Source organism: the organism of the source record quoted next, unplaced genomic scaffold (assembly GCF_019419815.1).
Source record: "Pyrus x bretschneideri cultivar Hongxiangsu unplaced genomic scaffold, Pyrus_bretschneideri_v1 Contig61, whole genome shotgun sequence".
Lineage (NCBI taxonomy): Eukaryota > Viridiplantae > Streptophyta > Magnoliopsida > Rosales > Rosaceae > Pyrus > Pyrus x bretschneideri.
In genome coordinates, this window is record NW_025999800.1 from 53,213 (window position 1) to 78,881 (window position 25,669).

At 37.0% G+C, this 25,669-nt stretch overlaps 4 protein-coding genes across 5 annotated transcripts; 2 read left to right on the top strand and 2 right to left on the bottom strand.

The window, feature by feature from the left end:
- Positions 1 to 2,118: 2,118 nt before the first annotated feature.
- LOC103964274 (lipase 1) lies at positions 2,119 to 4,095 on the bottom strand. Its single transcript, XM_009377191.3, has 4 exons — positions 3,038 to 4,095; positions 2,742 to 2,834; positions 2,592 to 2,659; positions 2,119 to 2,484 (listed from the first exon to the last, which is right to left on the bottom strand). The coding sequence occupies exons 1-4, from the start codon at positions 3,749 to 3,751 to the stop codon at positions 2,373 to 2,375; spliced, it is 987 nt and encodes a 328-aa protein (XP_009375466.2). The 5' UTR covers positions 3,752 to 4,095; the 3' UTR covers positions 2,119 to 2,372.
- Positions 4,096 to 5,778: 1,683 nt separating this feature from the next.
- LOC103964298 lies at positions 5,779 to 6,192 on the top strand. Its single transcript, XM_009377218.2, has one exon. It carries the CDS (start codon positions 5,779 to 5,781, stop codon positions 6,190 to 6,192), a length of 414 nt encoding a protein of 137 aa, XP_009375493.2.
- Positions 6,193 to 8,494: 2,302 nt separating this feature from the next.
- On the top strand, positions 8,495 to 10,515 carry LOC103964275 (transcription initiation factor TFIID subunit 9). Of its 2 annotated transcripts, none has more exons than XM_009377194.3 (3): positions 8,495 to 8,677; positions 9,411 to 9,823; positions 10,044 to 10,515. In XM_009377194.3, exons 2-3 carry the CDS (start codon positions 9,566 to 9,568, stop codon positions 10,314 to 10,316), a joined length of 531 nt encoding a protein of 176 aa, XP_009375469.1. In that variant the 5' UTR covers positions 8,495 to 8,677; positions 9,411 to 9,565; the 3' UTR covers positions 10,317 to 10,515. The 2 variants fall into 2 exon arrangements, with proteins under 2 accessions (XP_009375469.1, XP_009375467.1); XM_009377192.3 differs by having other exon boundaries at positions 9,427 to 9,823.
- Positions 10,516 to 11,258: 743 nt separating this feature from the next.
- LOC103964277 (probable GTP diphosphokinase RSH2, chloroplastic) lies at positions 11,259 to 15,229 on the bottom strand. Its single transcript, XM_009377195.3, has 6 exons — positions 14,370 to 15,229; positions 14,078 to 14,263; positions 13,076 to 13,536; positions 12,729 to 12,887; positions 12,260 to 12,611; positions 11,259 to 11,742 (listed from the first exon to the last, which is right to left on the bottom strand). The coding sequence occupies exons 1-6, from the start codon at positions 15,129 to 15,131 to the stop codon at positions 11,434 to 11,436; spliced, it is 2,229 nt and encodes a 742-aa protein (XP_009375470.1). The 5' UTR covers positions 15,132 to 15,229; the 3' UTR covers positions 11,259 to 11,433.
- Positions 15,230 to 25,669: the final 10,440 nt, after the last annotated feature.

Consider the following 25,669-nt stretch of genomic DNA (forward strand, 5'->3'; position numbering starts at 1 on the left):
TTCTTGATGTTTTGATCTGTTGGGTTTTTCACACGAACAAGGCCGATAGCCAGTAGTGTGGGTTCATGGAAGAGTTATAATTCTTGAAGATTGCTTGAGTAGTTGGTTTCTTGATTCGTTTGGCGTTCAGTTCTGTGAAAATTGAAGGTCTTTTGGGCATGATCACTATTAAGTTGAGAGAAGAAAATTTTGTCAAATGGGATTATCAGTTTCAGTCGGTGCTTAAGGGTTATAATTTCTTTGATTTCTTTAGTGGGGAATCTCAGTGTCCTCCAAAGTATATAATCAACACTGAGATTGGAGTTACTAAAGAAATTACTACTGCATATAAAGACTCGGTTAAAACAGATGTATCCCTATTTAGCTTGTTGATTGCTACACTTTCGGATGAAGCTATAGACTATGTCATTGGGTGTAAAACCTCTCAAGAAGCTTGGAAATCTTTACAGGAAATATATGCATCTATCTTTGTTGTCAGGGTTAATCAATTCAAGACTGAGTTTCATACTGCACAGAAAGGTGCAGATTTTGTTGACAAGTATTTGCTTCAATTGAAGGCTATCAAGGATCAACTGGTTGCTGCAGGAGAGAAAATAACTGAGAATGATTTGGTTAGTGCTGCTTTATCTGGTTTACCCCCAGAATTTGAAATGATCAAGACAGTAATCTTAGCAAGAGACACTCCAAGTTCAATGAAAGATTTTCGAGCTCAACTGATTGGGGCTGAAGGGAGTATTGAGTCTAGACTTACAACTTTATCAAGTTCTATGTCAGCTATGTATGTTCAGGGAAATGGCTCGAATACACAGGGATCTCAGGGCAATGCTCAAGGTTATGAACAAGGAGAGAGTTCAAATGCGCATAGGTCTCAAGGGAGGAACAATTACAATGGTGGTAACAATAACAGGAGGTAAAATTTCAACAATCGAAAATTCTGTGGTGGCTACAATGGTGGGAACAATAATTATAGGTCATATTCTACTTTTGGGAATGATGGGAAAGGTGTTCAAAATGGAGGTTCTCAAAGTTCTTTCTGTGGTAATGGAAGCAAACGAGGAAATACTTGGAGTGGTGATACAAACTATAGAAATGCTATATCTTCTGAATGTCAAATTTGTTCTAGAAGAGAGCATACAACACCAAATTGTTACCTTAGAGCTGATAACAGTCAATCATCTAGTTGGTTCTTGGTATGTCAGATATGTGGGAAAAGAGGTCATCGAGCTTTGGAATGTTTTCATAGAAATAACTTTTCATATTAAGGCAGTGCACCACCAACAATATGACATTGTAACTTTTAAAACAAGATGTATGAAATTGTGGTTCGACTCATAAACATAATATACAACTTATATATGACCTATAAAATATGGAAGATTCTACATATTACCGTATTTCTATATGATAAAATTCAACATCTAATAAATTATTAAATTAAGACAATATCGATAATTTTGTCCATGCACCTAAATACCCTTTCATTTGCCCAAGCAAACAAAAAGGTGAACTGCACCGTAGCAACTACAAGAAGTTGAACGAAAAAATCTGGAAAGACCGATCGATATGACTATTCTCTCGACCCCATCTTCTTCCACTTTCCCTCCCACGCATGTACTTTACCCTTTTTACTTTGTCTTTGGTAGACACGTATGCTAAGTAACATGGACATCTCGCATGTCATCTAAGGCTAAAGGTTTCCAATAATACCATCAGGATCCTCTTCGGATCCTTTTGATGGGGATTCTAGGAATTCGTAAATTATGTATGTTCATTGTATATCGTGTGATCAGTTTATGTCAAGTACTATTTATGTTTATTTTTAAATTAAAATATATAAAATGATTTCTGACAGCACAATGTACGATAAACAGACACGATTCACGAATCCTCATATGCTCACGAGGAGAATCCAGACTCATATTATTTGGTTTCTTACCTAATATTTCAATTAAACTATTTAAAAAAAATTCAAATTCAAATATAAAGAGACAGACACACTGCTTTTGATTTACTAACTAATTTACCTCAAATTTACACGTTACGATTTAAATTGTTAGTGGACAACGACATAACATCTCTCAATCGAACATATTGCTTTTATAACTCTGTCGTCTTTTATCCCACAACAGTCCAAGACATGTGACCTTGCATTGCATTTTGTAAGGAAATTGTTCTGAAAATTAGACCTTTGAAAATCTCAAACAGGGTTTAGATCCAAAAAATTGAAGTATCCAATATTAAAGGCCTTTACATGCTTTGATCCACTACGATATTTTCCATTTTTTAGTTAAGATTCGTTGACAAACAGAACTTCGTCAAGACATGCCTGCAATTGCGACAAATCTTTCATACTAAAAAACTAAGATCGAAAATTAATCTAAAACAAATGAAGTTATAAGAGAATTCAGGGAAGTGGGTGAATCCATATTTACTGCATGACCTGTGTCCTTGATTATTTCCACCTTTGATTTTGGTCCCAACTGCCTGTACATATTCAAAAGTGAACATTACCAATAATAAGTTCGGATTAATTAGCTTAAAATGCTGATTAATTAATTTAATCATGAAGAAATAAATTAAAATTAAGTCACCTTTGCAGCTGATAGGCCAAGTACACAGGGAACACTTCATCCTTGTCACCCCAAATTATCAGTGTTTCCTTCATCCAAATAAGAACTCCCTTCAAAATTTATGAAGAGAAAGTTTTCTAAGTGTTGAATTATGGCCAAGTTGGTTTATACCTGAGTTAGAATAGGAAGGTCTGGATCTTCTTTTTTCCTCAGCAAGTGCTCTGCCAGCTCTAATTTCTCCTTCCTGTGTTGTTTATAGGTCACCTACATATCACAACATACAAATCCTATCCTTTTAGAATTAACTTGACGCACAAATGTTCTTTTGCCAGACACTACAACAAAGTGCCTAGACACTGGGATTGTCAGATTATATATCTTAGTCTTCAATCAATACTTTATCGATAGACTAATAATATAACATATTAGATATCTGAGTAGAACATTGCAAATCCAATGAAACTCACATTGATGAACCCATGAAGGAAAATGTCAGGGACCCACTTAGAAGGGCCAGGTTTATGCACTGATAGATTCACCAGGAGCCGTAGATCATGAGCACTTTGAGGCACGAGGAGATTCAATGCATTGCTTCCAACCTTATTGAGCTGCTCTCTCTTCTGCTCCTCCGTCATCCCAATCCCACAACTCACAACCACAGTCTTCTCCACCAACTCCGGGTACATCTCCGCCATCCAATACGCCACGAACCCTCCGTAACTTATGGAGTACACAGAAAATCTGTCCAACCCTAATCTCTTCAACCCTTCTGCCACACATTTTGCTTGGAAGATCTCAGTCCTTTCCAGCCTAGTTGTGTAGGAGTCGCCAAAGAACAGTAGGTCAGGCACATACAGATTGAAGCTTTGAGAGAGAGAGCCCACCTGATGGATGAACTGCCACTTTGAATTGCCACCATACCCATGAAGCATTACTAGGGCAGGCTTCTGGGACCTCCTAGGATTTGCAACCCAAAAGTGCATCGTGGTTTGATCATCTAATTCAACTGTGCAGGGACAAAGACCACACGACCTGAAATATACTGATAAAAGTAAATCTGCAACTGTGATTAGGAGCGTGATTGGATTCAGAAAAGGTAAAATTGAAATCAAGAATTGGGAAATGGCTATGATTGTTGCAAGGTAGAAGGAGAGGACATTGGAAAATTTTGGGTAGGCCATGACCTAGGGTTTGAATTTGAATTGAGAAATATTGAGTGGTTGATCTCCTCCTTGTTGGATTACTTAAATTGGCATGGTTTGTGATGCTTCACGCAGTTCTATATAAAATGTAAAAGAGAGTTGGGGGCATCTCACATTTGTGAGGTGATGAGGACAATTGCATGACCCACTTGCATGTTCTTCTGGACGATGAAAACCAATCGTGCCAACTCAAAATGACAAAAGGAAAAACAAAACTGAGACTGGTTTGTAACTGTAATCATATTAAACAAGGGAGCGGGAATAGCGCTGCATCATGTCATTCTCGTATATTTCGTATCACTTTCACGCTATGACATGAGTATATGTAAGTATGTTCCTACAAAAGTGTTGAAGGATTAACGAGAGTAGAAATAGCGTTTCCTTGTTGAAAATTTCTTCTCTCTTTCTTTCAAACAATAAAAACATAATACATAGGCTTCTTTTTAATTTCGAAGAAGTGTCTATATATGTCAAAGACAAATGGCAACCATTGTTAATAAAGGAGAGTTTTAACGAAATGGCAACCATTATTAATAACAAAAAATTAATAAAAGTGAATGTGAAACAAGAATAAATATGTGAGTAGCACCATCTAAAGCTACCAATTGATACCAATGCTACTGATCTAACTACTTTTTCCTAAATTAAGCAAAAGTTGGTCCTTTACGCTAATTTAAAAGCATGTATGTATAATGGTATGGCATCCGGGACCAAAAGATTTGGACCATTAAATTAAAGAAATACCACAAGCGATAAGGTTCAGCAGGAATCTACAGGACCAGGGCATGGGAAAGCATCACTTTGTCTTCAAGATGGGCACTGACTTCCAAAATTTATGAATCTCGGAAAGGGAAATGATAAGGAGATTTTCTAAAAAGTGAAATTCTTTATGAATTTTCTATCATTTTATGTTTTTTGCACAATTTTTATGCCAACATTATAAATTTTTTTGTCAAAAACATAAGATGACAAAGAGTTCATGGAAAGTTTCACTTTGAGAGAGTCTTCTTAGCATTTCTCATCTAGCGAAAGGAGCGGAATATAACCGAAAATCCAGTGTTCAAGTGGCAATAAATTAAGATGCCAAGTGGGCATGTAGATAACAGTGATTTAGGGTTAATTAACACTCAGTCACTTCGGGCCTTTGGATCCAATCCAATGGTTGTTCAATTTTCTTTGACGATCGTTGGATTAGAAGAGTTCTAAGTGGTGGAGTATCGTCGAGATTATCACATATCATTATCTATAATTAGCTTCAAATCAACAAACTAATAACTATAAGTAATGCGTGTTCTGATGATTCCAAATTGAAGTTCTAACTCCATTTCGTACCTAGAATATGGTTGTATCCAAAAACCCAATATACCTTAAAACATTTTCGTTATTAAGGTTTAGACCATAAAGCGTGAAAAATGTGCCCCTTTTTTCTTTATTTCTCTTTACGTTGCTAAACATATGTAAAAATAAGAAGACAGTGCCACCAGAAAGTTTCTCTCGTATTTCAAAACAGCCCAACTGTGCCCATTAACAAAAAATTTCTTGCAGATTGGGGCACCTCAGCTGATAAACCTTATATTGTATTCTACTTTGCTCATCGATGCTTTACCTTTGCCTCTTTGAGAGAGATCTAGATGTTTCCCGAAATAATGAAGACAGCTAGCATTTGCTTCTTGTCAAGTGTGAACACACCCAAAAGAGCACATCACAAATACCTTACTTCCAAAGCTTCCAATCCTTCTTAACCTTTACAATCACTTTTACCCCCATCCCGCAATCATCTGCATAATTTGGTCCCCCATCTTACTGCTTTTCCCACTTTTTGGACGGCTGTCTATCACTTTTTGTCATCCAATCCCAAGCTTTCCAACGAGATTCCTTCACCGTTTCCACCTTCTTTGCTCTATAAATATACAGTTCTCCTGCTTCATCTGATATTAATTAAACTCGTCAAGTTGGATTTTCCTTTTTCTTCAAGAAAAAGAAAAACCAGTCTTGAAACCCTACCAATGGCTGCTGCTGCTACTACTACAAGCTATCCATACACAAGCCAAAACTCATCTTCTCAAAGATCAGTGGCCATGGTGCTTGCTCTAGTATCTGCAATTGTTCTTTCACCTATCTATACAAACCCTAGAAAAAGCAGTGATGCACGATACCATGAAGCAAAATGGAGCTCTGGGTTTGTTCTTCCCATGATTCTTGCCGGACTTATCATTGCCATCAAAACCACTTCTTCATCATCATCGAGTTCGTCAGCTTCTTCGTTGTCGTCGACTCGAGGATATTCTTCTATTCCTTCTTCTGATCCTTCGTGGGTTCTGAGAATTGGGAGCTCGTCCTGGGGGCTTGCTGGGGTTTTGGTGATGCTAATGTTTGTGCTTTCTTGGCAAGGTTCTGTTCATGAATTCTTGTGGAGATAGAGACCAAAAATTAAGTACAATTGTATCTCTTATTGTATTTCATTTTAGTTGGTTGTACTAGAAGCTGTTATATCAAATAATGTGAGTTGTGTTAGTAAATGGAGATTCTTGATCCAAAATTTGGGTATCATGCAGTTCTGTGTTAAAGAAGTGCAAAAACTGAATAATGTTTAAATAATAGTACAAGTTGCATCCCCATGCTATATATAAAATGAAATTGTCGTCAACTGTAAAACAAGATTAAGTTAAAGCTCGCTGGGGATTGAAGAAACTCCCAATGTATACGTCCCTTTTCTATCTCTCTGACTAGTTATGTGACAGGAGGTACGGCGGACGATGTGCATAAAACATCGGGGTATGTAAGGGCTTGTTTTGTATCCAACACAAATCCAACTTGTTAAACTTTAAGAAACAATTTTTGAGTGCAAGGTCCAAAATTCTTGTTTGGTATTTCAATTTTCAAAATTGGACTTAAGAACAACTTAAAAAAAATGACTTACTTCTTATAAACACAAAACTCAAGGTTTTAGAGTTTTTAAATCAAAATGTGCTCTTTCTCCCTATTTTATGTACTCTCTTTCTCTCTCATATCTTTCAACTCTCTCTCCTCCCAAACCTGTGATCCTCTTTCGATTTTCTCTGCTCTTTGTCTCTCTCCTCTCTATCTAGTTGGATTTAGAAGCTGCCAGTGACATTTCTTTTTCCTATTTAATTGTTAAAATTTAAAAATAATTTTAAATTTTATACCAAACAAGTTTTTGCGTCTTAAATAAAATGTTTTGAGATATGATGAATTTTTTAATAGGATACCAAAAGGACCCTAACGTTTCCTCATGATCAAGGCTAAGGATTGCTTGAATTATGCCTCGAGCCCGAGATATTAAAATAAGGTGACTTCCAAACTCATTCTCCAAAAATAAAAAATAAATCTTTAGAGGCTGCTGGCAACGTTCTCATATGAAGCTTCTTAATTCTTCTTTTCACCCTTTAATGTTACACAATGATTCGAACCATTTATTTTGAAGTTCACCCTTTAATATCTTATGGTTATCCAATAATGAAACAAAGAAATGTTATTCAGTTAAACCCTAACAATATGTTTGGATGAGGGAAATAAACTTGAAATTTTGACAAAAGTCATAAATTATAAATTGGCATGCACCAATTGTCACATCCCGGCCCGGGGCGGATCACTTCCCGCCCCCGCTCCACTACCGTAGCACGATATTGTCCGCTTTGGGCTTACCATTCCCTCACGGTTTTATTTTTGGGAACTCACGAGCAACTTCCCAATGGGTCACCCATCATGGGATTGCTCTAGCCCCCTTCTCGCTTAACTTCGGAGTTCCTACGGAACCCGAAGCCAGTGAGCTCCCAAAAGGCCTCGTGCTAGGTAGGGATGAGAATATACATATAAGGATCACTCCCCTGGGCGATGTGGGATGTCACAATCCACCCCCCTTAGGAGCCTGACGTCCTTGTCGGCACACACGCGACCAGGGTTAGGCTCTGATACCAATTGTCACATCCCGGCCCGGGACATATCACTTCTCTAGCCCGCTCCATTACCGTAGCACAATATTGTCCACTTTGGGCTTACCATTCCCTCACGGTTTTGTTTTTGGGAACTCATGAGCAACTTCCCAGTGGGTCACCTATCATGGGATTGCTCTAGCCCCCTTCTCGCTTAACTTCGGAGTTCCTACGGAACCCGAAGCCAGTGAGCTCCCAAAAGGCCTCGTGCTAGGTAGGGATGGGAATATACATATAAGGATCACTCCCCCTGGGCGATGTGGGATGTCACACCAATTCCCTCGTTTGAATTCATAAGTATAGAAATTTAGAATTTCCGAGTGGAAAAAAAAAACATGGAATTTGGGACCTCAATTCCCAAGTTTAAATTCCATGTAAATAGGTGTAATTTCCAAAATTCTAAGGGTGAGAACTTAAAAATAACAAATTCCATATTCAAATTCCATTGTTCTTAGGTTAATCATACAAAAAAATTCACATATTCTAGACAATAAAATTCCGTCATTTGAATTTTCATCATTTTAAAATTCCTTAGTAATTTTAAATTTCCTCATCCAAACAGAGCGTAACATTTTAACAACATTAATCAAACAGTAAAACGATTTATAATTTGATTGATCTTCGTTAGAGTTGATATTTAGAGGATAAACTAGAAAGTAAACGGCTTCCAATATCGCGTCAGATTAAAAGGTCGCTGTGCCTGATTCATATCCAAGCCCAATAAGAGACGAGCAAAGTACTATGGACTCTTCCCCATAACCCACCCACGCCCAATTCCCAAACTCACTCACCCTCTCTCTCTCTATCTCTCTCTCTCTCTCTCTCTCTTCCATTTCCTTTTCTTCTCCCGCTCATCCATCAGCAAGCCCTAGCTACTGGAATCGAACTCATCGATCAGTCTCTCACGCAAATCCGATTCAGAGAGACCTCACCCTCTTCGGTACAAGACGAGGTGAGCTATCTACTTTCTTTCTCTCCATCTTAGTTATGTTTGATTTATCATGAAATTAGCTGTGTAAGTTTCAATTTCTTTGATTTGGGTCCTCAATTTTTTATCCGGGTAAGCTTAATTTAGGATTTAGGACTCAGTTCTTCCATTAAAGGCGAAGGCTGACATCACTGACATCAAATCTACAATTCCAATTGATAAGTTCTTGATTTTCATCGACCAGAATGGGTTTTGTATTGTGGAAATAAATAGGGTTTAGGGTTCTTTTTGTCCAGTGGACAAAATTAGAATATAAATTTCGAACCTTTCGTGTTCTTTGAAATGTGCAAATTTCCAGTAAGCTGTGGAGATTGAGTTGGGGTGTGAATCAGAATATGGGTTTTCTATGGGACCCTTTTTTTATTTTTTATTTTTTACTCTGATTGTGTTTACATTGTATTTTTGTATTTTGGATATTCATCAATTACTGCCACAAATTTGTGACAGTTTGGTGTGCTAATTGGGTTAATTTTCCACAAAATCTGTACGCTCGTCGATCACTGCCTTGAATTTGTGTTAGTTTTCTTCGTAATGTTAATTTGCCCCAAAATTTGTACATTCATCAGTCACTTCCTCAAATTTGTACTAGTTTGCTATGCTTCTTGTGGTAATTATGCTCCAAATTTGCATATTCATCAATCACTTCCTCTTTTAACCCCAAAAATTATCACTGCCTCTAAATTCTTATTTCTGTTAGTGCTCTCGATGTGCAGCCCATTCTTTCTGTAGTGTCTATTATCCTTGACGCATTTGCTGGAGTCTTGAAAGGAAAATAAAAAGGTTCAGTAGTTTAGAGGTTTAGCCCATCCCATTGCTCCAGGCCAGCCTAACATAAGTACCCAGAACTAGAAAATGGCAGGGGAAGATGAGGACTTGCCCAGAGACGCCAAGATTGTGAAGACGCTACTAAAGTCGATGGGTGTGGAGGAGTATGAACCTCGTGTTATTCACCAATTCTTGGAGCTGTGGTATCGATATGTTGTTGATGTGCTCAGTGATGCACAGGTCTACTCTGAACATGCTGGTAAAGCTGCAATTGATTGTGACGATGTCAAGCTTGCTATTCAGAGCAAGGTTAATTTTAGCTTTTCACAACCCCCGCCAAGAGAGGTAATTTATGTCACTCCCTTTATTTTTCTGGGATCATGTTAATCTGAGTTCGGCTAATAAAAGAGTCCGAGAAGATGCATCTACATTTACTATGTCATGTTATAACATCAAACAAAGATTTGTCAACATAATACAGTTTTCTTCAGCTTGTGTATGAGTGTGCGCTTTTTTTTATCGAGCATCATGTAGAGAGTTTGACATTAAACTGACCCATTATCAGGTTTTACTGGAGTTGGCTAGAAACAGAAACAAAATCCCATTACCGAAATCAATTGCTGGGCCTGGGGTGGCATTGCCGCCTGAACAAGACACATTGATCAGCCCGAACTATCAACTGGCAATTCCAAAGAAACAACCAACCCAAGCAATGGAAGAAATGGAGGAGGATGAAGAGCCTTCTGAACCAAATCCACCCCAAGAACCGAAGCCCTCTGATGTGCCGCAGAACACTCCCCAAAGGGTATCCTTCCCCCTCACTAAACGCACAAAGTGAGGATCTAGCCGATGGGAAGAAACAGTGGTTCATCCTAATGCAGAGGTGTGAGATGTAGTAATTGTGTTTGCTTACAACAAAGTGCTGATTTGTATTAGAAATGTATACTTGTAAAAGAATGTTCTGCAATACTTTCGATTTTCAGTTATTTGAACGCTTATAACATAAGATAATTGCTAAACAGATGTTCTGCTGTTGACTTGTGTTCTCTTACTGTAAAAGAATATTCTGTTATGCTCTGTTTAAACATGATGAGGTACACGAATACTGGGTTTGTGCTCCATAACCAGAGGTTCTGCAATGCCATATAAACCGTAACGGGGATGACAATGGTTCGGACCGGGGAGAGGTGTAAACAACAAAACAACAATAAAGCCTTATCCTACCAAGTGGTATTGGCTGTAAGAATCAAAAATGCTTTTGTGAAGGAGAAATGTGCCATCTCCAAAAATCCTATGATGCTTCGGAGTTTAGGATACTCTTGTACACGGGGTATTTTACTGTTGGATTTTGATTCTTTATACATTCAACTAAAGATCTAACGTTGAAAAATTTCCGAAACATCTGATATTCCTGAGCACAGTAGAAAATCTCCATAAACTCTTTCATTGTAAGACATTAGCTAATCGTTTGCGTGTAGTTTATTCCCCTATCCTTGTTTCCAATCAGCAAGAAGGTCATGGTAAACGTGGTTCTCCACACCCTTGGACTCGTATCCCATTTTCAATTCTCTCTCTCTCTCTCTCTCTCTCTCCTGATATCGCTTGTATAAATCAAAATACCAATTGGCCAATATGGTAAAGGGGTACGCGAATATCGCCAACATGTCACCATAGAACCAAAGGGATGTCGAAACAACAAGCATGTCGCAAGGTGACTCCCTGAGTGTATACAGAAACTTATAAGAACATAATGTTGGGGGAGTATCGTGAAAGATAATAGTGCATTCAATGTGAGAACCTTCATAGATAAAGCAATTTTAACACCTTGTTGAATTCGGTTAGTCATCGAACAACAGAACCACGTAGCTGTTCCGTACAAATGCTTTTGATTTATATACAATAATGACTTTAGTATAACTGGATACCAACCATAAACGGGACAATCTGCATTCCGGTCAACTTCTCCAACCCGCCATACGGTTAGCAGGAGGCCCAGCACTCGATACACTTGTGCCCCGGTCGTACATGCGCTGAATCTCTTCTCTGTACTCTGTCAAAGACTTATCGGGAATAGCTGGAGTCAGCTCCACCACATCCCCCATCTGCAGCTTGCATGTCGGATCGTTCACTGGCGCACGGTTCAGCCTCGGCCTCAGTTCTTCCTTCAGTGGGAACCCGTACGGAGTCCATCTCAAGCTCCCTCGCCCAGCTTTTTCCAGCAGATTCATAACAGTGGAGTTTGCAGGAAACTCTTGCACAGACATCTAGAATAATATAACGTACATGGTCAGACTCATTGTAAATAAGTACCTGCTTGTTTTTCCTTCCTCATCAGATTAATATGAAAAGCATACAACACGAACAAATACGTCTCTGTGATATAAACGGGAAATACAGCCATTTCGTACAATTAAAACCTTACAAAATCCCAAAACAAACTTATTTACGTCAAGACTTGTGCCTACCCCATTGCTAAATGTGTGCCATATTATTTTGCTTGTCCCAATTTTGTGTGCCATATGGACACCCGACAAGGTGCATAACATGCGTCTATCAACACTGACGACACCATGCTTAATGCACAATTGCAAATGTGAAACTACAATGGTGCAGAACATCAGTTCAAGACTATCATCCATAGACAAATTTCAAGGTCATTGTCGTATGAAAGTTAGACAGTCCCATAAAGACCCACCTCATATACAGCTAAATTATTAAATCCAGCTACAAACCAATCAAACATATTCATACAAAATTAATAGGAAGTTTCCTAGAACAAACCTTATCATTCTCTAGCATGATGACAAACACCGGCCCGTCTTGCCCACAGTGGGGCTTGTAAGAATATGGACAGTCATCAGAATGAGTAGGAAATGTGCACGGCGGCTTGATTGAATCGTCACAGCCAACGGAGGACCTGTCTCTGTTCATTGCCTCACACTGCCAACTGACCACCCATCTGGCCCACTCAACCATTTGAAGCACAAATGACGGGTGTTTACAGTCACCTTCCTTGTATCTCCAATGAGCTGCAAATCCAAACTCAGCCTGCAAATGCATCTCCTTTGTTCGAATTTGGACTTCCAGCGGAATCATGCCTTCACCCATCACCACAGTGTGCAATGACTGATACCTATATTATCAGATGAATATTAGCACGAGAATGTGAAAAAAGGATAAACTAGGTGACTAGAACTTTTTTGAGGTACGTTGACCAAATAAACAAAGAACTTTTTGAGGTATGGCATACCCATTACACTTGGGTTGAGTTATGTAGTCCTTGAACTTTCCTGGGACCTCCGACCACAACTGGTGAACAACTTTAAGTGCCTCGTAACAATCATGCTCATTTTCGACAATCAAACGTAGCCCATGAATATCATGTATTTCATCCATGTTTAGCTTCTTCCTGTGCAAAATAAGCCATAAGCATGTTAATTTCAATCCAGGCATGGAGAATAATGTGCTATAGCACATGGATGTCAAAGCATGCAACTATAACTCATTAATCTACTGATCCATTAAGAACTATGTTTATAACAAAATTTATGGTCAACTTTTATGATGCAATAGAGAGAGAGAGCCGAGAGAACATACTTTAACATTTTAGAGTAGATGCTATACAAGCTCTTATGCCGCCCACAAAGAACATGGTAGGAAATGGCTTTATCCTTGAGAGCACGCTCTAATGTCTCCGTGGCAGAAATAATCATCGCCTCGTCAAACGAATCTACAAGCTTTGAGGACAGTTCTTTGTGCTGATCTGGGTTGAGATGCTTAAAACATAAATTTTCCAGCTGAACCTTCCAGCTAGAGATTCCAAGTCTGTTGGCCAAGGGCACAAAAATCTCCAAAGTCTCCTTTGCAAACCTCTGTTGTTTAGCCAAGGGTAATGCATCAAGTGTAATCATATTATGCAATCGGTCTGCCAATTTAATGAGGACTGCACGGGCATCTGCCATGGCAAGGAACATGGTATGCAGGCGATCTGCCTCAACTGTTTTGCATGCTGTATCATTATCACGGGCAAGCTTGCTCAAATGACTGAGCTTGGACACCTGATCAATTCCATAAAGAACTAGATTAGAACTAGTAAATGTCAATATCATATACAAATATTCATAGAAAAACAAACACAGCAATAGCACCTTTTGAAATATAGAATCCTACACTAGGTTTCACTTTTGTAAATAGAGTATCATTACGTAAATCTCAACAGCTGCTTTTTCTATTCTAAGTTACAATTAGAACACCGTGCAACATGATTGTTAACTTCATACAGCTGCAACATATGCAAGACAATCATGTAACTCGTGTTAACATGAGCTCAACTATAGAATTAATTGATATCACAAGTATTCATTCGGATATGACATCTATTATACTATCTGTAAAGTTCCAGTGCAGATGTTATAGAAAGCTTAAGTGGAATCCGTGAAACAATGGCAGGTAGATTTCACATATCATGAACAATTAACTTGAATCTAGTGTTCAACATACGAAAACAAACAACTTCTCATGCACGAATAAAAATTGATACTTGTCGAATTACTTCCATTCAGTAATACAATAGAGTAATGAAAATTATCGAACACATACCCCTTCTACTAAATCAGCAACCCCAGCTCCAAATTTCCCAAATATGTAGTCATAACACATAAAAGAATCATCAAGCGTGTCATGCAAAAGCCCTGCAGCAACAACTGTGGAATTAGCACCGATCAATGCGAGCAACACCGCCGTCTCCACACAATGCTGCAAATAAGGATCGCCACTTGCTCGCATCTACAATAAAACAACACATAATACAACAACAAAACTTCTCAACCCAATTCACCAAAATCCCAAAACGCAAAAATCGAAACAAAATTCAAACCCAAACAAAATTTACCTGCCCTCTATGCGCTTTTTCGGCCTTGTAAAAGGCCTTGATAATGAAATCTTCATAGAAAATCTTGTGCCGCAGCTGCGCACCCACTAGCAACTCCTTAGCATAAGGCTCAGCAATTCCCTCCAAAAACCCATCTTCCATGTTGAAAGTCAATTCATCAAGCACAGCTGAAGAACCCACACCCAAACCATCAGTCTGAGCCTCGAAGCTCGCCGAGTCGTAATCTATGCAGGAAGAGCCCAAAGCACCCCTCACAAACCCATTAAACAACCCATTACTCCCACACCGAAAAGAATTCAAGCTAATATCTCCATTGCTAGACCTTTCCCTTGCAATTCTCATCGGCGGGCTTCTCCCCGATCCCGAAACCCCGCTACTGGAAGACGAGACTGGACCCTGAAACACCGAAACCGGGCTCTGGTCCCTGTTCAACGACGCCCCATTGAACTTACTCCCCGAATATCGAAACGAGCTGCTCAATTCCTCGCCTCTATCGTGCCACCGAGAACCCAATTCCTCTCCTCCACCCGAAAAGCTGGACGACGACGATGACGCGTGCTTCACCGTCTGCGACGAGAACAGGCACGAAAGCCCCCCAGCCACCGGCTTCTGCGACGCGGAGGGCGTCGACGCCGTCGACGACGAAGATCGAGAGCTCAATTCGAAATCGTGTGAGGGGTGCGCGTTGATCTGGCACGGGTGCGCCGTCGAGCACACACTGCTCGGCGGGCTCGCGTACAGAGCTATTGTGGGGACCGTCATGGCTTCCTTTTTGGGGCGATTCCGGACCCCAAATCACTAATCGAGAAAACCCAGATAATGCTTTTCGTCCAAATCGAATTTTCTCGGCGAGCCACTAATTTTCTTCGCAAAAGCAACGAACTTTCCCGGAAACCAACCACTTCAGACACCCAATTGGACTTTTTCACATACCCAATTGGACCTTTTCAGATACCCAATCGGATTTATCAGAGAGACCCGGTTAGTTAATTTTTGAAAAGAAAAAAAAATCCAATTGGGTGAAATGGTTCTGTATCTAAAATTCTTGTTCGATACCCAATTGGACAAGTGAAACAAAGAAAAGTATAATGGAATGAAATTCAGCTACAGTTATGTACAGATTTATAGAAATTGAGCTCAATAAATCCAGAAACAATTGAAAAACTAGACCTCCTTCGAGGAAAGTGAGTCAAAGACGCTTAGAAACGCGGTGGAGAGAGAGAGAGAGAGAGAGAGAGCTTCTTTCTTCGTCTTTGATATTTTTTTTTTTTTTTTTGAGAATCCCTCCCTTCTCTCCCTCTCTGTTTTGTTGTTTTTCAATCAGTGGTGATTGCTTATGGGCCGGGCAATTGAATTGTGAAATTACCTAAAAGTCCTGGGGACATGTGAATTTGGTTTTAAACCATCTGGATTTTTATTTTTATTTTTTTTACAATTCCACAATCTGGACTTATTGGATTGCCGTGTATATGAATCTGGCTGTGTTTCCGTCTTTAATTGGAAACGAAAACAATAAACAACCATAATTAGACAAGTGCAGAATGTCTTTTATTTTTTGGTAACATAATTTTTTTTTGGCAAACCATCCCATTTTTTTATTAAAAAATTAGGCAAACACAACGTTTATAAAAATATACAGAGTACACAATTTAAACAAAAACAAAGTACACAAATTAAAAATTGGAAATCGAATTGAAACTTCTAATACAGTTGATAAAAAGTGTTTTTTTGCTCACGTCCCAAAGTGAGTGTGATTATCACCCCTCCAATTGTTTGCTGTTAGATCAATTTGGTTAAATTAATTTAAGACATTATCTCAAAATTTAGATTAATGAAATGAGTATCACCCTCGATTTACGGAAGTGAGAAAAGATGCACTCGTGGATAAATGCCATATGCATATTTTACAAACCAAAATACACAAATTTTGCAATTGGTTTTCGTATGTGATGCATTAATCTCTTAACTACAAATTCCATTCCCTGATCCAAACTCAAAAACAGCAAAAATCAATTTGGAGAATGCAAGTTGGCTTAAGTTTGTAGAATTATCTCCTTCATATATTATTTTATATTTTGTGCTTATCCACTCGATTTATTTTATATTAAATATTGGATAAATTATCAAATGTTGAAATGGTAAGAGGATGAGAACTTAATATGGTATTGTTTAACACTAATGACAGACTAGAAGAAGCAATTATCAATCTCCCACTTGTGTGCTCATATCATATGTTGCAATCAACCTTTTTGTCTAAAGTTAGATTACATTGGATTCCACTACTGTGGTGTTATTAATTTTATCTACGTCGCGTCTAAACGAGTTATCAGTGCTATATACAATACCCAATATAAGCATATCCCTCTTTAAGTTATAACTTATATATTAATAATATTAGGTGATAATGTCACAGTCACATTAAAATTTCAAATTTCTCCAGACATGTTACCAGAGCATCTCCAACCGATGAGTTAGATCTAAAGTAGAATGACACATAACTAAATTTAAAGGTATAAAGATGTTTAAACCAAAATATTTATCCTATATGGATTAGCACAGGAATTGTTTGTCGCCAATTTTTACATAAGCGAAAAGATGCTGTCTTTTCATTTTATTATTGTTTTCTTGCGTGAATCCCACTATACATTAATAAAAAATTAATTTTAATTGATTTTCTTTTTAAGTGGGTCTTACGAATATTATTAAAACCTAAAAATCATTGGAGAAAATCATATTCGTCAACAAACTAATATTTAATATTTAACTTTTCACAGCTTCATTGGATATACTCATATAAGGCATACTATAATGCAAACTCGAACATGCATATATTGCATCAGAGGTGGCTTTAGGGGAGCAAAAGGTGCAACACACAACCCCAAATTTAAAGGGGCCAAAAAAATTCTGCCATCTAGTATTTATATGTAACAATGTTACATATCAAGAAATTACTTTTATAGTTCATTTCTTACAAATGTAAAATTTTTTCTTTCTAAATATAATAATTTGGAATGCACAATGAGATTTTGTAATGCTAATAACAGCACGCTAAAAAACATTTTTTTCAACTTTATTATATAATAATGCCATATTTTCAAACGAACTGTAAAGTTTGAGTTTTTGAAGTTCTTTTCTTCTCTTGTTTGGTTGTTTAAGATTGAAGTGCTTTTGATTATTTAGTGAAGATTATGTTTGTAATTGTTTTTACTTATTTTTTAATGACATTTGTAATGTCACATCCCAGCCCGGGCCCCCACCACATCCCGGACTCGACTCCACCGTAGCACGATATTGCCCACATTGGGCCCCGACCACGCCTTCATGGTTTTATTTCTAAGAACTCACACAAGAACTTCCGAGTGGGTCACCCATCATGGGAATGCTCTCGCCTGAACTCGCTTAACTTCGGAGTTTCGATGAAACCCAAAGCCAGTGAGCTCCCAAAAAGCCTTGTGTTAGGTAGAGATAAGAATATACATATAAGGCTTATAGGATCCACTCCTATGGTTGATGTGGGAGGTTACATGTAAACTTACAATCAATGAGTCCAAAAGTTTGTTTTGATTTAAGTTATTGTTTTGTAGCATCAATATATTTTCTTATTTTTCTTTGAAAAATTATCTTAAGGAGAGGCATTTTTATAAAATTTGCATATCAGCCCCGAAATCATAGACGATGGTATAGTGCATTATATCAATTGTAATTAAAGCCTGCTATGCCAATTAAAAAGGTGAAAAATCATAGGTTACTCAACCACGCAAATATAAGCATTTGATATAAGTTTTTCTTAGACACATGAGCTTCTGTAATGTCTATAATTTTATGAATCAACTTCAAGATATAATTGTGGATCACAAGAAATAGGCAAACAATATTAAAAAAAAAAGAAGAATCAAACACGCAACTTCAAAAGTACTAATAAATATTATAAACTAATTAAATTACAAACTTATTAATCAAGAAAAACAAAAAAGAAGAATAATAAAATTTGATACAAGGAGTATGACAAAAGCAAGGCACAGGAACATAATCCCAACTTTAACCAAATTTTATATAAAATAATTCACCTACACTCAAATCAAGACAAAAAATCAAGGGGACAAATATAGACATTTCACTAGTGAGCGAAAGATAATCTCCCCAGTACATTACAGTCCACGACAAGGGCCACGTCACCACCAATTATTTATTTATTTTTATTTGTAATTTTCAAATGATTAATATTTAGTTATTTAAAGATAAGTATGAACTTTTACTTAAAATTTCTCAAAATTGTTTGTTATCAATTCATAGAACTTCGTGTTTATAATCAAAACCGTTCATATTATGAATCACCTTATAAAGATCCCCTTTGCAAAAAAGTCAATTAAAACTAAAGTCCTTTAGTCATCAAATTATTTAAAAAAAATAAATAGTATTGGTAAAAACATTATGAATCGTCTATGTATTTGCTATAATAGGTTGACTAAATGACCTTAATTTTAATTTATTTTTTGCAAAAATGATCTTTACAATATGATTTATAGTATGAACGATTCTGATCATAAGTACAAAACTCCATAATTAAAATTTTAAGAATTTTGAGTATGAGTTCTTACTCATTTTTAGATAGTCAGATTTTTTCATATTCATACAAATAGTGTATTTTTCTGTTGGATTCAGTTCACTAGCATGGGGCTTCAAGCAGCACGACACGTGGCACCGCGACAGGAGGCAGACACAGCCACCTGGTCCGCACTGTTGACCGACACGTGCTCCGTAATGACGGCTATTATGCGAGCCTTCGTCCGGATACGGTTACGGTCGGTGGGGGTCACTCTCCTGGCACGTGCTGGAGGGCGAGTCAGCTCAGAGATTGAAGGACTGGCTTTGGCATCGTAGGATAGGATGGTTTGATTAACATCCGACGGTCAGTAAAGGGTGTGCGGCTGTTATTGCTAGTCGACCACAATTAGCGGCGGCTGAATGCGTGACAAGTTAAAAGAGCCTCCACAAGGTCAGAAGTCAATATAAGTACACGTGTTCTGTTCATGGTCAATTTTTTGTTCCTTATTTTGGTTTTTTTCTTTCTATTTCTTGTAGGTAGCTGTGGTTGATGTGTTTTTGTGAAAGCTAATTTGGATCGGAATGCTATTGGTTTAAAATTTAGTTGAGTATATTTCATCAAAAATAATATTTGATTCTAACTTTTTTTTTTTAGTAGAGTAATATTGTTAGTGAATTAATTACTATTGTTAAGAAGAGGGTTGCGATAAAATGTACTTTGCAATATTTGATTCATCATTTAATAAAAGCTCAAACGAGTAACACTGTATTAAATTAGGAATTGATGTGTGCATGAGCATTACTAATGGTACTTATATATTAAAACTGAATACCTATAATTTCGTATAGGATTTTGATCACAAATGGTCCATAAAATTGAAAATCAATCAATATAGTTCCTAAAAATGCGTGTTGCAAATCAATGTGGTTATTCCGTCATAATACCAAAAGTTCTGTTATGTGCTGATGTTGCACATAATTGGGTCTCGTAAACTAATTAAATATTGTCTATGTGGATTTAAAATATTCAAAAATTAAGAACATATTTGTTATATAATTAAAAACTTCAAAAAAGAAAAATGAAAAATAACTTTAATACTCTGTACTTCATTTGCTCAGCTTCTTCCCCTCCCATCGCAACCAAACACATCAGCTGCTTCTCAACGACGAGTTTCCGGTCACCACCTTCATCGACATTGTTGCTGTGATTTCAGCGTGTTGTACAACCAAAATTTTCAGTTCTCGAAAAAAAAAAGATAAAGTTTGACCTCTGAACCCAGAAAAATTCAAAGATTAAAACGATCCAAAAACACAAAGGGTAAATTTCAAAATTCAAAGTTGTTATGACGACTCCAGACCAGAGCGGCAAAGCCCCATTACTCAAAATCTTAATGCAATCGTACTCCCAATCACCTTCTGCATATCCGCCCCAATCAGCACTACCAGCTCCACCATCACCCACAACACATCCTCGCCCTAGGGTACTCTTCCCTACACAGCTCTGCCAAGTGCTGCCCAGTCGCCACCCCAATCGAGCCAACATCAGATGCGCCAACAGCCCCATTGCCAATACCCCATTGTCGTTGCCCATATCAGTAACCACAACAGCGAGTTCCAAGCCGTCGCCCACTTTATCATTTTTTTTTTCTGAGTCTTTTATTTTACAATATAAAAATCGTTTTTGATTATTTAAATATTTTAAATCCACATAGACAATATTTAATTAGATTGTGGGATCTAGTTATGTGCCACATAAGTACATAACAAAATTTTTGACGGAATTGGGATGAAAATACCATATTGATTTACGACACCCATTTTCAAGAACTACATTGATCGATTTTTAATTTCAAGAACTATCTTTAATGGTATAGGTCAATTTCAAAGACTATTTGTAAGAAAGAATTTTTCGTACCACAGTTGAAACTCGCATTTTCAAGTATGTAATTGTCTTTTGTGGTTTGAAACTCGCATTTTCAAGTATATAATTGTCTTTTGTGGTTGCAAATTTTGAAATAATTCATCTTCTTTATTCTTCAACACTCTCATCTCTTATTTATTTCTCTCGTTTCTTTTATGTTTTGAGTAATGCTCTTTACACACCTCTTTGAATCTTTTATACATTCTTTTTAATTTTCGGTTATCAAATTGAATGAATTGAAAAAAATCAGAAAACTGAAATTAATTATGATGATGTGTGAGAGAAGCTCCTCAAATCCGCCTGCACGAGTGCTTCAAGTGGCTCTTCAAATCCGCCACCACCGAGAAGCTCCTCTTGTTTCACCGACTGCACGAGTGCATTAATTTTTGGGCTGTGGCTCCTTCTTGAAATGATTATTCATGCAAATCACCAATTTCGACGCCGGAACTTCAAGTGCGTCTTGTTCCAGTTGCGCCGGACGTACGGGCACGAAGCCACGAAGGCACCTGATAATTGGCACAACAGCAAGTGTAGCTAAAGAACAAGCCACCAACTATCTGTTCAACAATGTCCTCAATCTCACGGTCCCCAGCCTTGGGATCATTTAACTGAACATTACTGTTCTTCTGTACCAATGAGAACAATTATCTTCCAGTATCACAAATTCCAAATACTGATCATGCACCTTTGAAATCTGATGAATCGAATATGAATGTTGGAATGGCTGGGTTGGACAAAGTAGACAGCAGGCGAGTAATACATTCTGAATACAGAAACCACACGTAATTTACACAAAACCCAGAAAAATTATGCAAATTTAAGGAAACCCAATCGAGCAAATTAGGAAATTTCGTCACAGTTCTCAAATCAAATTCATAGATCAACTCAACACACAAAACCCACAAAAATAAACACATTTCATCAATTTCTAATTGTAATTCCGGTAAAAATTTATCTGAGCTTTTCTATTAGCTAAAGAGTTTCTTCAAGAACAAAAGCTAAATGGTTTTTTTTTAGTAAAATGATGGTAGCAGAGAGATCTAGAGAGAGAAACTAAATGGGCAAAAGAGTTGTGAAAGCTAGAGTCCTCATTAATGATATATTAGTATTTTTATATTAATTTTTGGTTATATTTATTATAAATTTAAAAGAGTGGTTATAATTCTATATGAGATCCAAAATTTAATTATTTTTTTAAATTTCCCTTTTTTTTTTTTAAATTTTAATAAGGGCAAAAGAGGAAGTTCAACGGAATTCAAAAAAATTAAGTATATTCAAGATTGTGAGGGGTTAATAAAACAACCCTAATCATATGCAAGACAAATGTCAATTTTGCAAAAAGAGATGTGAGTTTGCATGCATGCGTGCATGAGTGCATGACAGCTTGAGTAAATTGAAGCTGCTCGGTTCTTCTTGCGTATGAAACTGCTGCCAAAGCTTAAGACGTGGAAGGCAAGACTTTGCATGTGTTGGAGACGATGAATGTCTACGTCTTAGGTCTTGCATTTTCTTTCTTTTTTTTTTTTTTTTTTAGTTATTTATTTATAATATTATTTAAAGATATATTAGAGTTATTTAAAAAAATATTATGGTTATTTTGGAAATAATGGTGGGTAGGAAAATAACATTTTATTTTTTTAATTTTCTATGATGAGTGAGATTATCATATGTGTGGAAAAATAAGATATTGGGATGGGTCTAGTAACACTATATATATATATATATATATTATTTTTTTTCCAATTTTCACTTTCCATGTACGTTACGTTACTAATTTTGATGGAGACCCCTCCCCAACTTTACAAAATAAATGTTGTGCTGCTGACTTCCCCCCCCCCAATGCTGTATATTAATTTACAATTTTATAAACTAATTAACAAGGTATGAACATGAGAAAGTTGAGATATTCTTTATAGATTGCCATCGTGTTTAAAATTTGTTTGTACGGTGATATTTCTATAGAAATATTAAAAAAATAAAAGAAAAATATGGAAATGGGGAGTGAAGTCTAATCTTCACTTCATATCAGAGAAACTCTTAAGTTTAGGCTAAAATCGACAGATATTGTCAATGTTTTTGACACATTTGGTGAATATCGGAGAAACTCTTATAATTCGTCCAAACCAATGTTTGACAATCCTTAAAATTTTATTTAAATTCTCATCATTTCCACTGAACCGATATCGAGATTGATATTTGATATATCCATCGATATTTTCACAAATTTGCATATCGATATTTTGAACATTAGTTACCCTCCAATCTTATTACATATCTTTGAAATTACATACATCCAGGCTCTCCATAAAGACATTCAAGAGGCCACGAAGTAGGTTCAAAGTGTTTTAAAATTAAGCCTAGCTAGAGCATTTATAAATATAAGTTTTTGTAAACCATGTCAATATAGTCAAATGTTATACGCCGACTAGTCAAAAGAGAAGGGAACTTTTAAACACCATCCGGCGTGCTGCATAGAAGAGATAATTTCAGGTAATCGGTGATCAACAGAGATATTGTCATGTAATTAGTGACTCTATATGACAGATATTTATTAGATATTTGAGGAAAATTTTCAGGCATTAAATGAACCAGTTACGCTACTAAAATTATGCATTGTTGATTGCAAGATAGAATTCTTGCTGCAGAAGTGCACAACAATCCCCTTTGCAATGAATTGTGCCACGTTAATTCGAAATATCATATTGATATAATTAAATAAATAAATCTTATATTGGCATTATTTGGGAAGGAAAGTTTATATACTATCGTGCGCTCACTTGACTAGGGCTGCAACTCGTGCGGGTTGAAAGGTCAACCCAACTCTAACTTAACGTTCATAATTCAGACTTGGATCTCGACCGGGTGCGTTCTTGTTTGGTTTACTTGAGTTGGGCTCAGATTGTCTAACTTTGTTAGGTTTATTTCTTGAAATTGGAAATTTTGTGTGAAGAAAGGAAGGGTTTGGTCGCTATACCCAATGTCAGGAGGAAAGGGTAGAGACTACAGCAGCTGAACAAATTACTCGAGACACTAAAGCTAGGGTTTAGAGACTAAGGATTTAATATTAGAATCGAGTTAGTGACTAGAATAGAATAGTTAGAGACTACAATTCGGGTTGGGTTGTTCATAAATCCATCAGGTTGGGTTTGGGCGAGAAAATGATCAACTCAACCCAATAAACACGCCAATTCGAATTTAAAATCAAATTAAACATGAGCGGGCATGGGTTGATCTAACCCGAGTTACACTCCTACTAGCTCACAACTCTTGTTAAAACAAAGGGAGTTTTAACGAAAAGTCTATGGTATTGTTCACTTTAACGAAAAACCACATTTTTACACTAAAAAGTCAATCCTGGTACTATTTACTTTACCCTTTATTTTGTCCTTATCATTAAAACTCAAAGTTTTCAAGCATTTTTCATTAGTTTTCCTTAAAACAAATCCATGAAACTGAGAAAGTGAGGTGGGTAGAAAAACCATTGTGAGTTGGGGTTTCAGGGTTAGGATATTTGAAAATAAGCAAGGCCCACGAATTTTTTTTTTTTTTTTTCATTTGATAATCACAAGGTGACATTACACGTTGATTAGATATATGATTTGCCTAACATTTACCAATTATAATCTACATAGTTATATGGTATTGAAAGTTCTCCGGTAAGGCCGCAGCAATTTCTCACTTTTGGGTTTGTTTGGCAAACATATTGAATTGAAGAACTCTCACATTTCAAGGTATTTGAAAGTACAAAGGGAATGGTTTTTCACTTGGAATGGATTAGAAGAGAATTAGCCATGACGGCATTTCATTCCTTCTAATCCTACCGATGATTAGAATGGATAATTTTTCTTCATAAGAGTATTGCCTAACCTATTTTACACTTTTATGTTACTTTTAAAAATTTATCATTCCAATTCATTTTTCAATCAACTCTTCAAATGAACACAAACAAAACCCAACAAGCAGAAGATCAATTGGTGTGAGTATCGTACACTCCAAACTCGTGTTGTGCTTTTTCATTAAGCAAGTACACTTTTAAGGGTTTTGTGAGAAATATCCTTTTTTGGTAAAAGGTTTTTGGGTAAATTACATTTTCATACCTCAGGTGTGGGGTTTATTTCAATTCCTTACAACATTTTTAAAACATTTCACTTTCATACCTTAAGTACTATTTTATTTTAAAATAATATATCCGTTACATTTTCCATCCATTGATCTGTTAAGCGCTGATGTGGCTGACACATTTATACCACTTGGCTACCAAATGTCTGTCACATGACAAAAATAATAATTTTTTATTATTAATTTTAAAACCTGAATTTTCTCAACAAAAAATTAAAAAATAAAATAAAAAAACTGAAACCTGTCTTCTCCCTACAACCCCAAACCCATCTCTCCCATCTTCATCTTCTTCCCTGCAACCCAGAAAGAAGAAGAAAAAATAAATAAAAAAACCCATCTTCCCCCCCCCCCCTCTTCTCCCCCATCTTCATCTTCTTCCCCCAACCCCCTACCTGCAACCCAAAAAAAAAAAAAAAAAACCCAGATCCCGTCTCGTCATCACCGAGTTCGTGGAATGGATGTAGATTTAAGGAGTGGGGGGGGGGTGTGTGCAAAGGAGAGTGGGAAGGTCGCAGGTGGAATGGATGTGGATTTAAGGAGTGGTTGGGGGGGGGGGTGTGTGTAGAGAAGGGAAGAGGATGAGTGCGGAGGAAGGGAGGGTCGCGGGTTGGGGGGGGGGGGTTGTTAATTGTTTCTGGGTTTTTGGTTTTGGGGTGGGGGAGATGCAGGCTGGGGGGGGGGGGGGGGGATTATTCTGGGTTTTTGGTTTTGAGAG